Source organism: Typopeltis vanoorti, chromosome 1 (assembly GCF_054136105.1).
Source record: "Typopeltis vanoorti isolate ZY-2024b chromosome 1, IOZ_Tvanoo_1.0, whole genome shotgun sequence".
Classification (NCBI taxonomy): domain Eukaryota; kingdom Metazoa; phylum Arthropoda; class Arachnida; order Uropygi; family Thelyphonidae; genus Typopeltis; species Typopeltis vanoorti.
The window spans coordinates 138,456,335-138,474,284 of record NC_143549.1 but is presented as its reverse complement, the minus strand read 5'-3'; the positions used below and the strand labels follow the sequence as shown (position 1 = coordinate 138,474,284).

The 17,950-nt window shown below is 35.3% G+C and overlaps 1 protein-coding gene across 1 annotated transcript in view; it reads left to right on the top strand.

Annotated features, from left to right (window-relative positions):
• Positions 1 to 17,950, top strand: part of mof (males absent on the first) — a 154,020-nt gene that overhangs the window by 112,324 nt on the left and 23,746 nt on the right. Inside the window, exon 6 of the mRNA XM_090399455.1 lies at positions 4,465 to 4,554. Coding sequence (XP_090255581.1) covers positions 4,465 to 4,554 — 90 coding nt within the window. The remainder of the gene's footprint in view (positions 1 to 4,464; positions 4,555 to 17,950) is intronic.

Below are 17,950 nucleotides of genomic sequence, written 5' to 3'. Positions count from 1 at the left end.
AAAATGTTCTGCAGTTGTGTGTAAAAATTTTTTGAGGCATCCTTTTTTCCTTCTTCAGGGGTGTAAGTTCCAATTACTGTCATATAGCCTCTGTATATTTTAATTCTCATTTCTGTTATTCTGTTGCTCTAAAAATTGTAATGGATTGTGTTATTTCTAAGAGATTATGTAAAAAAAGGTCATTACACCAGATTTAGCTCTCTCTTCTGCTTTTACACCACTGTATATATAGATGTAGTTTTCAGTTTCGTCTGTCCCTTTTTTCTTTTTTTAAGATTCTGTAATTACTGCTATTTTTACATTTCTTTCTTCTAATGCGTGGTCTAGTTCTCTGATTTTGTGGTGGATGCTTCTCACATTCCGGGTAGCTATATTCCAATAGGTGTATTTTTGCTTTTCTTTTGTTTTCTTCTTGAATCCTTATTCCAAGCCGATTCATTACCATAAGAGTCTGTCCATTTACTGTCTTCGTGAGTCTAATAAGAAACCAAACACATCTTATCAGAGGGTGGTAATAAAAGAAGTGATTAACTGTTTCAAGCTGTCCACATATGGAGCAAGTTGGGCTGTCAGTCTGAAATTTACTGTATTTTATCCACTTCACTGGAAATTTCCCATGTGTTACCTCCAGGACAAGTGTTGCCTGGAAGGGTAGCAGTGAGGTTTGTAGACTACTTGAAAAAATTCCTATATCCATATTCAAGTTTGGTGCTAGGTGGTTATGACATTGGAAGATTTTTAGTACAATTGTTTGGATTTTAGATATAACAGATTTATTCATTTGACTGGTGTTTATCTAATGAGATGACATGTAGTCTGATAGTATTCAGGGATAACTTCTGCATAGGCTTCTTTATGCTTACTTATACTGAAGTGAGATAGAGAATTTCCTAGGAAGTAATTGACTAGATGGTTATAAAGATGAGTGGAGATAAGAATTTTCTTAATGATTTTAATGATATTAGTAAGAAGTGATATCTTAGCACTGGGAAATCTATGAGCCTGGGAGATGATGATGTTGAAGCCCCACTTCTTGCTTACAGTGATTCCAAAAGAACTGAAGTAAGGGTTTATACAAATCAACTCTATATTTTCCATGATATCTGAGATACCACAGAAAAAAATCACAGTTTTGATGATAGTGGCTCTTACTGAAAAGGAGAGAAGACTGATGTCCTCCCATTCGTGTAAAGTGATTTTGCTCTTGCTGGTTAAGTCGTCTGTATTAAAGCTTCCAGGAATGGCACTATTAGAATATTTATAGGATCTGTCCTTGGGATTAAGCTGAGTGGTAAGTTAGTAGTTATCCACCATCCAATGATTAATAACTTTGTTTTATTAGGATTGGCCTCAAGTCAACTATTTTTTCTGACCTGATAGAGGATCTTAAAGAACATGCTGATAGAACTATTATCTCGAAGGTACAGATTAAATCATCTGCATAGGTGATGATTTTATGCTCTTGGGGGGTTGATGGTAGTGATATTCTTATCATGGCAGTATTGTTCACCCATCTCAGAAAAGGTGAGAAAAGTAGTGGACTCAAAGGACAACCTTGACGCACTCCTTTGCAAAGGGGGATTGGATCTAATTTGTAGCCATTGACTATCAAGCTGGTTTTAGCTTCAGTATAAATTTCTCTGATTGCCTGGCATAAACCTTTGGTAAACCCTGCGAAATATAAAATGTTGAAGAGAAATTCGTCTTGGACTCAGTCAAATGCTTTTTCTAAGTCTGTACTGAATACTATCAAGGGATACTATTTATTCTTGGAAAGCTGTATAATATCTTGTAGCAGGAAGCAGTTAATCCCATCTCGTGGCCTGGGATACCCTAAGTCTGTTTCCCTGGTAAAAATACTTGCAAGATTGACCTTCATTTAGTTGTTAATTATTCTTGTGAATAACTTGTAGTCTGTGTTGCTGATTGCAATGGGATGCCAGTTGCCTATGATTCTGCTACTCTGTCTTTCTTAGGAAGAACTCTTGGTGAAGTCCACTGGTATGTCCCCAGTTTGTAGGAATTTATTAAAGAGCTTGATTATTGGTAAAATGGTATTCCATGTTGCTCTGTAAAATTCTATTCCCGGGCCATCAGGCCCTGGAACTTTTCCTGGCCTGCACTTCTTAGCCGCTAGATTGATTTCACCCGCTGTTGTGGATCACCTGAACATCAGGCGGCAAACTTGGTATCTGTCACATACCTGGAACAACCACCTCTTGCTTATCCAAGATTTCCTTGTAGTGATAAGTAAAAGCCTGAAGAATTCCCTGAATGTTGCTTACTGTGTTTCCTTGCAGTTTGATTTCTTGATGGTTTTTTTTCTGTATAGTAGTCCAGAGACAATTTTTGTAAAAGACTGTGGAAGGAGCATCCATTTCTCTAATTGCATCCTTACTTTAAAGTTTTCTTCTTCTTTTTTAGATCTATATCAGTAAGGATGCTTTGTATGGCAAAGTTCAGGGTATGGCATGCCCGATTTCTTGTTGATATACCATTTCAGCTCTTTATATAGCTGATGAAGCTTCTGACATTGTTGCAGACACTTTTCTCCTTCCTAAGACTTGAATTTACTTTGTATGACAATCTTGAATTGGGACCATGCTGTCTTGTCCCATTCAGCCTATGCCCATTCCTGACATAATTCTTGGATTTTGTCTTGAAGGAGCATAAGAGGGTTGGAGTCGGGTTGCCACAATCCAGAACATATGTCAGTGTTGTTAACTAGATCAAGCTTTAAGAGCAACATTTTGTGATCTGAAATTTGCTATTGTTGGGGATGCCTAGATGGCTTATGTTGATTAACTGATGTTCTAGGTGGACAGATACATAGAAACAGTTATTCTGGGTACTACTGCTGTAGTAACAGAACCATGTACAGCCCCAGGTACCCACTTTCAAACACTCAAAATGTCTATTAAATCAAAGTTTTTACAAAAAGTCCATAATGCAGCCACTCTGCCACTAGAGTCACGGGCATGGTTTATTTCGTTCTTGTCCATATGCAGTTCCAGTCACCAGCTGCTATGATTTGGTCACTCTTCCTATTGGAAGCACATATGTTCAGAAATCTAATTTTGTGTCCATCTAAACCCCAGTCAACAGCTAATATTCTTCCATTAATATCTTGTTGTATGTTGAAGAATGAACCAATAATCGAGAGTTGTATTAATATTCTGACTCCATGACTCCTACAATCCCCAAAGCCCCAGAATGATAACATTGGGTAGCGGCTTGAAAAGTTTGTACATCGCTGTAATTTGAAAAGTGAGTTTCTTGTAAAAAGAGCACTTGAATGTTATAGAACAACGTAAGTTTCCATATTTCTTCTTGCTTGTTTTTTGAAGAAAAGCCTATTGTGTTTAAGCAAGGCATTGGAAAAGTTCTGTAAATGTCAATATTTGCAAATGTTTGTATTGCTTCTGGTATATAATAAACTGTTCCATAACACAACCATGTATCAGTGCTCTCTAATTGCATGCAGAAGGAAGGAAGGGCCTTCCCCCTTTCCTTGCTTCTGGTTGGCTCTCATCAGAGGACTGACAAATCTTAAGAGAGCAAGCACTCCCATTCAGTACCAAAGCAATCTGATGGTAGAAAGTTGTATTTTTCAAAAGTGAACTCTCGGTTGGTGGGTAATAGTAATTATCAAGGAAAGAGCCATAGAGCTTCATTTTGGTGACGTAAATTATATAGAAATAGTGAATATTAAAAATACAACATTATTTCAAATATATGTAGGAACTTCAAAAGTTTCAAAATTTTGATTAGAGACTTATGAGAATACAATATTGAATATGAGAATATTCAGTGTTGTGGACAAAATTTCTCATTTTTTCTGAAAACTTATGACATAGAAGTGGCTCTCACTTTGTGATATATGACCTCCATCTCTTTATCCTCCCCTCAAGGAGCCAGATCTACCAAATTCAGTTTGTGCTGCATTTGTTATATTGGAATTGAGTGTTGATGAAAAAATTGCATGTCAGAACATTTCAAAGATGTTAAAAAGAAAACCTAGTCTCATTTAGCTTTTCACCTGACCAGTGAAGGCCCATCCATTACTTTGGCATAAAACAGAAATGTCTTATTGTTTGAGGATAGGTATGTAAGTTGACATGTTTATGTTAATTTTTTTTTTTTTTTTTAAATCAATGCAACCTATTACAGTTGTTCCTTTGAACTCTAATTGTATAATATCATATGCTTCTACTGTGAATGAGACATGAGCTGATATACGCATGCTTTATGACATTATTTTGATTCATCTTTTGAATGTAGTTAACAGCCTATTTCCATGATAATGTCTACATAAAGATGAATTAAATATACTGGAGTTTTTGAATAAATTCTATATAATTTTTGTTACATATGTAAGCCATGAAACTTGCTTTAATATGTCTAGTGCACATGTTCCATTAAAGCTATTAATGCATATTATTTGTTGGTTAAATCTCGGTTTAGGGAGAATGCACATGGAGGCAACCTCCAGGAAAAGAAATATATAGGAAAGGTACCATCTCAGTATGGGAAGTTGATGGAAAAGACCATAAGGTATAGTCAAACTCTTATCATATTTAGATTTCATTTTATTTTCAGTATTAATAACATCATCTCATTTTATATTTTGAAAAGGCAGTGGGAGTAGATGATATTTGACTAGAAATGCTCAAGTTTAGAGGTATAAAAAAAAGTCTTCCAGTGGCTGCATAGTTCAGAATCCTGGGCAGAGGGATGAATTTCAGATGATTGAAGTAGAGCACTCATAGTACCCATATATAAAAAGGGAAATAAAACAATGTGAGAATTACTGAGTGTTCCTGGTAAGATTTATGCAAGTATACTTCAGAAATGGTTGAGAAGGATTGTGGAAGGGAAGCTTGGTGAAGAACAAGCTGGATTCAGGCCAGATAGAGGCTGTCAGGATCAGATTTTCACTTTACGACAAATAGTTGAGAAATCATGGAATATAACAAAGATCTACTAAGCATATGACAAGGTTCCAAGAGAACAGCTATTCACAATGCTTCACTTATATGGTGTCAATGGGACATTATATCAAGCAATACTTAGTCTTTATTTGAGTTGTAAGTCAGCAGTTAGAATTGAAGGAAGTACAGGAAGATGGTTTAATGTTAAATCTGGTGTCAGACAAGGATGTACATTATCCCCTCTGTTATTCATTATCTATATGGATCACATTATGAAGGAAAGTGGTATTAAACATGATATCAAAATTGGAGATGTTAATGTCAGCTCTTTGCTTTATGCGGATGATGTTATACTTCTAAATAAATCCGCTACAAGTCTGCAAGATTCTGTGACTAAATTGAATAACTGTTGTAATAGATATGGTATGAAGGTCAGCAATAACAAGACAATGAAAATAGGCAGAAGCACTAAAAATATCAATTGTGTTGGGAATGGAGAACCTGTGGAACAAGTAAAACATTTCAGCTACTTATGCATGATTTTTAGTGAAAATGGTAAATTAAATATGGATATAGACAATGGAATCAATAAAGCTGGTATGGTAGGAAGTCAATTGAATAAATTTATATTGAATAAGAGAGAAATTAGTCAAAACACTAAATTAGCTGTATACAAGGCAGTGTTCAAACCAATTTTAACTTATGGATCTGAGAATGGGTTAGAATTTAAGAATGGCAAAATGCATACTGGTAGTTGCTGATTTTTATCATTTTCAGCCAACTGGTAGTTGCTGTTTTTCATTTTCAGCCAACTTTTTCATTACTTACAAACCTTCTAGTTGCTGATTAACTAGAAGGTTTGTAGGTAATGAAAAAGTTGGCTGAAAATGAAAAACAGTTTAATAATATTAAAATACATTTAAAAAAATACACAAGTTAGTAATGATGTAAGTTTTTGGAGTCTGGAGGTGTCTGAGGGAGAAGAAGGTGCCAGAGAAATATGTCAGGTTGGTGCAGGAAATGTACAGAAATGTGAAGACAAATGTTCGGACCTGTTTGGGACAGACAGAAAGTTTTCAAGTAACAGTTGGCTTGCATCAAGGGTCAGCATTAAGTCCGTTTCTGTTTAATATTGTGATGGAGGTGGTAACAGAGGAGGTGAGAGAAGATGCACCTTGGACAATGCTGTATGCAGATGACATCTTGTTGTGTGTAGATTCAAGAGAAGAAGCAGAAACTAAACTGGAAAGATGGAGAAAAGTACTGGAAGAGAGAGGTATGAGACTGAGCAGAAGTAAGACAGAGTATATGTGTTGCGCAGTGGGCGGTGGCCAGGAGACAGACCTGGAGCTGGAAGGAAATGTCATCAGGGAGGTGAGAGACTTTAGATACTTAGGTTCGACAGTGGAAGAAGATAGAGGAGGTGAGAAGGAAGTGGGATGCAGGATACAAGCAGGTTGGAGGAACTGGAGGGAGATGGCTGGAGTGTTATGTGATAAGAGGGTGTTGATCAATCTGAAAGGCAAAATTTATAGGACAGTAGTGAGGCCAGCTATGACATATGCTATAGAAACTGTGGCCCTGAGGAAAAATAACATTAGCAGGATGGAAGTAGCAGAGATGAGAATGCTTAGGTGGATGTGCGGTGTGACCAGAAAGGATCATCTGAGAAATGACTATGTCAGAGGAACAGTGAAAGTTATGAACTTAGGAGCGAAAATACAGGAGGCAAGGTTGAGATGGTTTGGTCATGTGATGAGGAGGGAGGACGAATATGTGGGAAAAAGGGTCATGCAGATGGATGTGCAAGGAAGGCGGAAGCGTGGGCGGCCAAAGAAGAGATGGAGGGAGCTGGTAGAAGAGGACTTGAAGATGAAGAACTTGGATGTGGCGACAGCCCAAGACAGGAAGGTGTGGAGGAGACTCATAATAAACAGTGACCCCACTTAAGTGGGAGAAGCTGCAGAAGAAGAAGAAGAAGAAGTAATGATGTAAGTTTTTCATGGAATACTATCATACCCTGTACACCCCCTTGAGGGTACATGTCTGGAATGGTAGAATGCACACTGTTAGTTGCTGATTAACTAGAAAGTTTGTAGGTAATGAAAAAGTTGACTGAAAATTAAAAAGTTTAATAATATTAAGATAAATTTTAAAAAATTACACAAGTTAGTAATGATATGAGTTTTTCATGTAGTACTATGATGTATAGTACTATACATCATAGTACACCTATACCCTATACACCTTAAAATCTAAAAAGACAGTCAAACAAATCATATCCTATCTGGTTTTTTGGACCCAAAAATATACCAGCTGAAAAGAACATTGTCTCTTAACTGTTGGACCTCTCTTGAAAGAAACAGTTTATTTCTTCAGCAGAAACAGTTCTTCTCCAGAAAACCACTTTGTCTTGGAAATAACTAGATTTCCCATTCTTAGTTAGTGATATGAAAAAGTTAGACTTGACAATAAAAGCTTCAAATTCGAACACTGTCTGTTGTTCCTCCTTTAATGACTTTAGTGCAACACGTTTCCTCATCATGCATGAAGGATTCCCTAGGAACAATGATTGAACATATACAAATCAACTCTCTGAAACAGCTGTTAACTCATTACTGCATTAATATTTGATAAACATTTCTCTTCCTATATGAGAAACTTAATTTATGAAGTTCCACAGTTCCTACAACTTTCTTCCACAATTATTATTCCAGTTACAAAAGTAACTGGAATAACAATTTTACTTTTGTAAAAAAAACATCTATAGAAAAATCTCTCTCTCTCTCTCTCTCCCCCTACACAAACAGCTCTATCTAGCTGTTTACTAATTATCATGTTCTTTGTGAGTGTTACCACTTTGCTCAAAAGTGGTAACACTCACATTTTCAGTCAACTTTAGTAAGTCTTTTTAACTTATTTATTTTAAACATTAAACTATAATACTAATTATACATATAATAAACTACAAATAAATATTTTGCTGCATTCACTTCATAAAAATATTAATGCTACACATGTAATATGTAAACAATGCACAGCTATATATACATATAAAGACAAGCTAATAATCATGCATCCTTTCTTTTAGTGTTACACAGTGATCAACATTCATTTTAGAAATTATGGACTTTACAACTGTGCTATTAACAACTATTTTAATTTCCCAACATTTTGACCTTCATATTAAGGTCATCTGGAGTATATACAAGGACAAACTGAGTTACATTTCACACAGTATGCTAAAGAAACAATGATTTGATCAACAGTTATTCTACTGGCATGACCTCTAGTGAAAATATTTTTTTAAAAAATACAGATAAAATTAAAAATTAATTAATTAATTAGAAATTACATCAAAACTAAATTCTATTTAAGATAACATAAGAGAAACATTCTTTCATATAGATGGTTTCTTACAGTAACAATGATGTCTTATTTTTAACATGGCAATTGTTAAATTAGATTTACGCTTCTGTATTATCTACAGTTTATAGTTAACTCTTAGGGAGAAAGGTTCTGTGGGTAGAATATGTTCCTTCCATATGCTTGGGATTTCTAGACCATCATTTCAGCAATAAGATTAGGGTAGTTGATAAGAATCTCGCAGACTTCCTTAAATTTACGTTCATACCATGTTTTGGCATGATGTAAACAATTGGTGCTTTTCCTGTCAATTCTGTGTAAAGTGTTCAGGACATGATCAAAAGGCCAGCTTCACCATAGTTAGTATATTTAATGTGTCGTTTATGTTCTTTTTGCCTAATAGGAATTGTGCGTCCTGTTTCCCCTATATATGGTAGATTACAGGTCAATAAATACAGTATACTCCAGGGTGGGCCAGCAGAGGGAGTGGGTCTTTGGATGAGTTGAGTAAGCCTTTTAATTTTGCAGGAGGTTTAAAGGTGGCTTTGAGGTTGTATTTCTGTAGTATTCTGTTTATTTTATCTGATGTCTCTTTAATATAAGGAATGGTTATAGTTTTATTGTAGTCTGATTTATCTTTGTTTTTTATTGAGGTCTTGTAGAGAATTTTGTTAATAGTGTTTTGGCTGTGACCATTTTTTAGAAAAGTATTGCTGATAACTTTAAATTTGTCTTTCAGCACGTGTTCATTGGAGCAAATCTTCAAAGCCCTGTTTTAATGACACATAGTTTTTGTGTTGGGTGGTGGTGGTAGGAGTTTACGTGTATACATTGGCCAGTATGTGTCGATTTCTGGTAAACAGTGAATGAAAGACATGTGACAAGTGTATCTAGAAATGGAAGTGGGTTCTGTTTTTCAATCTCAATTGTGAACTGTATGCATTTGTATTGTTTGTTTAGGTGGCTAAGGAAAGTGTCTAGTATCTGGCAGCCATTGGGCCAGATTGCGGTGGGGGGGGGATGATGGCTGTGCCTTCTTTTTGTAGGTAGAAAGCATTTTGCCATACAATAAAAACAGAATGTAATACGTGCGCAAAGAGTGCTGTGATATCTGGAGGGAATTTGTTCTGTAAAAGAAGGATTCTGTCATTGATTTGGACATTCGTAAAGAGGACAGAGATGTTCAAACTGACTAATAAATCACCTTTTTCTAATGTAATATCTTTGATTATGTTTATGAAGTGTTTTTGATGTAGGAGGGGAAATGACCTACCAACTTCTTGAGTGTTGCAGCTAATTTCTTGGCTAGGTGATAATTCAGGCTGTCTCTACCTCTAATAATCATGCAGTTCTCATAATATAAATATACTAACAACCAAAAATGGTAATTTGAAACAGAATATTTAAGTTTACACTAATTTACACAAACAAAATACTGTAGAATATGTGTATGTATGTATGTTCTGATAGTCTACAGAGTAAAGTTGCTTTCTTCCAGCATATTCTACGGCATGGTCAGCAAGTCCTGAGTGGCTGTAAGTGATGGAAACAGATATAGTCCTTCTGTTCAGTAATTCTGATGGCTGTCCTGCATGTTCGGCCATAGTAGGTTAGTTTGCAACTACCATGAATCGTATAAACACCTAGCAGGTCTAGTTGCTGTGGCTGGTATTTGATGGAAATGTATAGGAAATGCTAATTTTATATAGCATCTGCAAGTCATTGAATCGTTTTTTTTTTTTTTTTGTTAGTTTTTAATATATGCCTTGAATATATTGTTACATCGCTGATTTTTTCATATAAACTATACTATTATTCCCCTTTATGCCAACTAAGAGTGAGATCTCTAATCTATCTCTCTGAGATCGTTTCCTTTTCGAATTCTGACAAAATTTGTTTGTGTAAACTGCGCCAGTCAGAGTTCTAGGACAGAAGAATTCTTGCCTCAGAGAAACCTCCTAGAGTTCAAGAGCTATCTAATCTTGTTAAAAGTTTAAGGCATCTATAGAAATCTTAGCTTGCAGTCATGGCCTTATTACTTTAAAATTCTCTTTTCTTCCCCTTATGCATAGGTTCAAGCTTTTATGAGTGGTAAAATTAGTCTCATGCTCAGATTTCATAGCAAAACATGTTTATTAAGAATCTAATGAGTTTACAAATAAGTTTAAACATATCAAAAGCATATTACATTATCTTTACTAAATCAGTTGACAAACAATGAAAGAACACTAATTAATAAACATACAACTCATATCCTTAGGTTAAATAAATAAATGCACACTTAGCATAAAATACATGTTCATAATTCTAACTTCAATTGCCAACATAGGCCCCTCCACATTAATTAGGTCTTGCACAAAATCTTAAATCTTCAGACTACCAGTCCAATGGAACTAACAAATCACTAAACACATTAATCACTCAAAAGTTCTCTAAGTAATTGTCCATCTTCTTATCCAACAAAATTCTTGTTCACTCTTTTCCTCTAATGCTAATTGATAATTGAAAAAGAAATTTCTGTACGTTACCACCACCACTTGAGGTTACCGGTGTCCCTTTTATCCGTCCTTTGTCCTTAGATACCTTTCTGCTTCAGTTGTTCACGTCCACGTGGAGGTCACATATAGTCATTTTCTGCATTCTGCTGGGCAACCGCTCGTCTCGCTGGTCACTGTCGTTAGCCTGACCGCTTTCCAGAGGAATCCTTCCGCTGTTTCATCGGTAAAAAAACTTTACCAAAGGCCCGAATTGGTAGACGCCGTCAACTCACGTACAGCTCATTCGATACTAGTCAGTCAGCAACGGGGAAAGGGCTGCCATCGGTCATCGTAGAGCTTCCTTCCACTGGTCAGCATCGTAGCTCCAAACGAGAACGGGAACAGAAAAAATGGGGTTTCAAACCCCCACGAACCCACATTTATTCTCTCTCTCTCTCTCTCGTCGCGCCCTCTTTTGGTTACTGAAACTTTCTCATTGCGCCTTCCTATTTGCTCTCACATTGTTACATCTCAACACTTCGTCTTGAAGAGCTCTCTTTTTGTGGAAAGCGAGTTCGATTCGCTTTCCACGAATGCTTTTGCCTCGGGCGTTATGCTATTGTAAGTAACTCGCACATGACCTTTGTTAGCATTTTGACATACATTTTGCATAGAGTATATTTCAATCACTAATGCTTTTAAACAACAAAATTTCTATTTAGACACAAATTTCTCCTCCTTATTACTTCATTTAAGGTAATTCAAATATGTTCTCTTTTTATTATTTGTTTTATTCATCGATAGTACAAGTATTTCTTGGTCAGTATGGTATTCTTGTTAAATCTTGAATGAATGATCCTTTTGATGAAAAGGTTCTCATTCAAGATCTAACAATATGGAATAGTAATAGCTTTGGTGTAGTCTCTGTTCTGGAGAGAGGGAGTGGTTGCTTGGGTTTGGGAATTTTAATATTTTTTGGATATAGTAGGAATTGTAGCCATTATCTGAACTAATTAGCCCTGTTATATAAATTTTTAATAATTCCCTACTGTTGGGGGGGGTTTGACTGCTTGTGAATGTTATGCTTCATAAAGATTAGAGACCATAGATGTGAGAGTTCTGAGAAAAATTAGGCCTGAACAGATGACATCAACGGCAGATTTATATTAAAAATGAAGATATTAAAAAAAAAGAGCTTGATGTTGTCTGCATTCAGTAATGTGTGAATGTATTGGCATAAGGTGGTGTATGGTCAACAGTGTAATTGAAGACAGGATTGAAAGAGAAATAGAAGTGATGATCAAAAGAATAGTAGTATGACGGATGTGAAGAATGAAGAGTTGGCTGCAATGAGGGAGATAGTGGAGTTACGCAAAATGATATACACAGGACGAAGCATTAACTGGAGCAAATGCAGGAACTTCTGGTGAGTGGTTCAGCCGAGAACAGAAAAAGAAAGAAAGAAATGCAAGAAAAGAGAAACATATGCACTTGGTCATCGACTTACAACCACAAAAAATAATAATAATAAATTAATGAATAAATTAATAATAAATCAGGCAGCTGCGCGTACGATAACTATGGGATACGATAGTTATCGTACAATAACTATCTCTCACATACACTCAGTCGCTTATAAGCATCTGTTGCATGTGGTGTATTAATTAAAATTCTAATGAAATACTACTCATAAAATGTCTAGTAAAAGGAAAACGCCTTCATTTACAGATATGCCACCTAAGAAGTCAAGGAAAACTATTGATTTAGAGTGTAAAATGAAAGTTATTCAGAAGTATGAAGGTGGAAAGAAAGTGAATACGATAGCACGTGACTTGAAGTTTTCACATTCCATGGTATCAACGATACTTAAGGACAAAGAAAGAATTCAGGAAGCTGTGAAAGGTTCCGCACCATGATCCTGACGATCCACAACCCAGCACAAGCAAAGATTAAAAATTGATTTTGTAAATTTCTTGTGTATTAATTTTTACATTAATTTTAGATTGTATTTTTGTGTTTACAGTATGTACAGTATTATTTTTCACATTATGTACAATATACATAATTATAAATTTAAAATATTATAAAAATAAATTATAAAGATGATAAAAAGATTAGAAAGGTTAAAGAATACTGTTAATAGGTAGTAAAAGTTAAAATATAGGAAATATATGGCCGACACACGACCAGATCGACTTACGACCTGTCAGCCAGAACGGAAGTTGGTCGTAAGTCGACGAACTTACGACCATGACTGAGAGAGAGAAGGAAGAAAGGAAAAATTAAGGAGAGAGTCTTGTGCTGCAGTTCTATCATGAGAAGTGTGATTGGCATTAGAGTAACAAAATTGTGCTTCTCAGGTGCATAGATTATGATGTTAGCAAGGCTATTAGAATGCAAAAGGGTAAAGTGAAAGAGTTGATTGTTTTGACTGGAATGAATGATTTGAAAGGAGAAAAGTGTAGTATGAGGCAGGACATAAAAGAGTTACTGAAAGTAGCAAAAGAAAAAAGAGAGGGAGAGTTAATATAGTGAGTCTGTTGCCACAGTATGACAGAGTTGATCTCAGAATGAGGGCAATAATAGCAAATGAGTCGATGCATAGGTTATGCAGGAGAAGTGATGTGGGATGTATGGAGTAAGTTTGACAGATGAAAGGACTTATACACGAAGCATTTGAATGGATTTGGCAGTCAGAGTCTAAAAAAAATGTTGACTGAAGTGAAAGTAGATGCTCAAATTCAGGGAAACTGGGGTGGGGGGAGCTGTTGAGCAAGTACATGGACAGTGAGGCAGTTGAATGTGCATAAAATGCTTATGTTAGTACCACTGGTTGCAAACCAGTATGGAATAGTTAGTATATAGTATTAGGACAGCAGTGGGCCTAATTAGGGCTATTGCACTTTAAGAATGTCAGGGACTTCGGAACAATGGAGAGGAGTTTTTGGTATTGGTTAGCTCATCTTGGCCAAAGGTTATTGGTATTATTGAGACATGGCTGACAGATTTATATTAAAAATGAAGATGTACAAATTATGTATAAACTTTAAAAATTTATATTTTGCGAACAATATGAATAAGTTTAATACATTTTTGTATTACACTTATTATAAATTAAAGCTAAAACACATGCAATTCTTTACATTAATTTTTTTTTATGAGAGATTCCAGTAAAAAGGATACAAAACCCTTAGTTTTCCATCCTGAATAATGGATTGCGTGGGGATACTTAAAAAGTCAGGTTTCTTACAGTTCTACAAACTGTAAGGTGCCTGACTTATGCCTGATCTGTTTGGTTGGTGGTTGGGCTTTGCTGCTACCATATTTGTCTTGTGGTAGGCATGGTTGGTTCTTGGTGCATTGTGTGTGTGGGCACAGTTGATATAAAAATAGAAGAGAACTTTTTATGAATTGCTTAAGAGTACTTACAGATTTGTCTGGAGAACTTCAAACCCTTAAGGATTATTGCTGTACTTTTATTTGCTGTTAAGGTTTGAATAAAAACTAAAAAGAGCCTCCGTAGCTCAGTCAGTATGGACAAAGCCCTTTGGTTGGAAAGACCTGAGTTCAATTCCCCATCCATGATGTGAGGAACTTTATCTGGTCTTGGTCTCTTTTGACTAGAGGTGAGTTAGCCAGTCTCATATGGAGGTAGAAGTTTTTTTTTTTCCTGGAAACTCCTGGTTTCAGAACAGGCAAACCGGCCTGTTCTGAAAACATGAACACACACGGATCTACAGTCATAAAATACATAATTCCTCATTAGGAGAGCTCAGCGAGTCCTAAGGGATGATTGAGGAAGGGGGAGAACCTTGCATAAATAAATAAAAATGAAAAAACTATTTTAAAATGATTAAACAAGAGCACAAGTTCAAGTTAACATATTCCAAAGCCACCTATTCTTGGAGTTTCAACAAAGTTCTTGGAACTTATAATCACTAAAACAATTAACATTCCTTCTTCTCATATGTCACTTGCAGGATAAATGCTGGACATCTTCCGTATGCCAGGGTGCAGACCAGCATTCTTAGCTCTGATTCTATTCAGAACTTACCCAGTTAAGACTTGATCGTGGGCACTGAGTCTCTGCTTCTGGATGAGACTGTACTTTGGTAGCTGGATTCTGTCCATGGTTAGACAATTAGAAGTAGATCCATTTGAAGCATTCTGAACATCACCTGTCTCAAAATGAATAAACACCCACTCTCATTTGATAGTCATTTGCAGTATGCCAGAAAAATAAAATCCTTGCCAGATTATCTGACTTGGACAAGTATTTTTTTGTCCATGTTGGGAAAATTTGTACAGTATTTGACGGTCATATGTCCCTTTGGACTGTGTATAAAAAAATAATATGCACATTACAGTAAACAGTTTCACAAATGCTTCTGAATACCACTTTGACACAACTGCATTCTGCTATAAACATCTATTTGTAAGTTAAGGAAACATTCCAATCCTTCCTCCCTGCTCTCACTCTGATTTTATACCTACCTATAATACAGACAGTTAAAAATCAGTTTCTAGTGAGGGTTCACTGCTATCTTCCCAGAAAGCATAATACAGTCATACCTCAGTCATGTTACACATTAGGTTTCAGACCACTGTTGTATAGCAAATCACTCCCTTTTATTTTTATTTATTTGTTTTCACTTGTAGATGCATGTAATGGTTTTAGTAATGTTTTATTTACATCAGATATGCAAATGAACAATTTAGAATAATCTTCACAAATGCAAAAGTTATTAGGTTGGCTTAAGGGAACATCCCAATCAGTTTGATCATCAATCTGCACCATTAAAAGTATTTCCATTTCAGCAATAAGATTATCACTTTTACTGATAACTGTAACATTAACTAGTGTAGCACTTTTCACTTCACTAACAACTTTATTTTTTTTGCTTTTAACAACTATAACAATAGTAATGCAAAGTAAGTTTGGCTCTTCAGCCTTTCTCAGTGTTCAGTACACTACTGTCACTAAATTTAATCATTTTAATCTTAGTATTTAATGTAATAGTTTTATGTGTCTGCTTTTCTCTGTAAGTCCTTTCTTTCATGCTTACACGGTGATCACAATGCATTTTGGAAAATTATGGAGACAGCTACCTTGTTGGAATAAAACTTTAGTTTAATATAAACCAAAATACACACTCAACATTTCGACCTTCATATCAGGGTCCTCATCTGGAGCATACACAATATATACACAGAGACAAGCTGCACTACAATCTACATGGTTTGCTAAAGTTACTGACCAGCCGTTACAATTATTGACCTGACCTCTAGTGAAAAAAAATAATAATTAAAAAAATAAAATAAAATAAAATAAAATAAATGATGTAGTAAAGGTTTTTTTTTTTTTTTTTTATTTTTATTTTTTTTTCACTAGAGGTCAGGCCAATAATTGTTATAACAGTTGGTCAGAACTTTAGCAAACCATGTAGATTATAGTGTATATATAATGTATGCTTCAGATGATGACCTTGATATGAAGGTCGAAACGTCAAGTGTGTATTTTGGTTTATATTAAACTAAAGTTTTATTCCAACACGGTAGCTGTCTCCATAATTTTCCAAAATGTTTCTCTGGAAGCAACAGAACCCCTACTTTGAATTTTATCTGCCATTATTAATGACATAATAGAACAATAGTTATAAACAGTTTATAATTCACAGCAAAATACAGATGTAATTAGCAATGACGTTATAAATAAATAGCTCACAAAAACTCATCAGTGATTTACGGTAGCATCATTGTCACTAAACCTGTCATATTTATTTTCATTGGTCATAATTGAAAAGCATTGTATGAGCGATTGTCGTTAGTCAGTGTATCTAATTGAGTTCCACTGGAATATAGCAATTATACTTCCAAGCTGCATGTCATAGAATTTACATTACATTATATGTAAGTAAATTCTACCAAAGGTGCATTATTTATACTGATCAGGTTTAGAGAATTTTGGTATACCACTCTCATCCAGTGTGCCCTCTCAGATCTGGCATCTCTCTCTCTCAGATCAAATCTGGAGGCTTCACTCAGACATTTGCTGGATCCCAAGCTACACTGAGTTCACAGGAAATGAAGCTATAGCTTGGTCAGCTCATCCCTTAAGATAGCATCATCTGTTAACAGTGTGACCATCATCTCTCCACTCTGCACTGATAAGGACATCTATATTATAAGACAAAAATTAATCATGGAATATAGGGCAATAACATATTATGACACATTTAAGTGAAATCAAACTACATCTCTTATTAAAATTGTCAGTATACCTAATGTTCTATATTTTTCTAGTACTAATTATCATTGTATATAACTATTTTAAACCGATAAATAACCAGTGTTGCCCATGTGCCATTAAACACTAAACCAACTAACCAGTCCTGGACGAGCCAAGTATCCTTGGTTCTCATAACCTTAATTTTATTAGGATAAGTTTATTGCCTTTTGAGTATATTTTGTCTAAGTTAATGTGTTTTCTTCTGATTAGTTTGTTTGTGGATTGAATAACCCACATGTCCAGAAGGAAATACCTGCACCTCTGTATACAACCTACTAACTCATTTTCAGTTGAAAAACACTTATAAAAGTTCTTCATGTCCTAAATGGGATTCAAACACAGGTTTATTTTGATCAGAGACACTGTCGATACTGATTTGCTACAGAAGCTCACACTTTACAATGCACAGAATATTTCCTCACCCAGAAAGAGATGTCAGTTAAATAAAATAAAATAAAGATAAAGATAAAGTCTCATATAAAAGTGATCTACAAATTTCAATTTTCTCTTTCATTATATCTGTATTGTAACAAGTTTTACAAAGCATTATAATAGAACTCTTCAGATTGTTTTTGTAATCATTTTCCCACTTTTGCTATGACGACCCATTCATTATTTTCAGTATCAATACTCTTGAGGTGTGTTCAGTTTAGAAAATAACTAGAAAGTGAAATGCAGCCAAGTTCACGCTGTAGGAAGGATGATCCATAACTTCAAATCTGATAAAATCTCCCTGTCTCCTCTTCAAGTAGCAGCATTTTGTGGGAGAGCTGTCATGTTGGAGGCATTACTGTCAGAATACAATTATTGTCAATTATCCAACCTTCAAACAAAAGAACCTTCAATTAACCAACTCTTCAATTGATTAGTGTGTCATCTGAATTCTA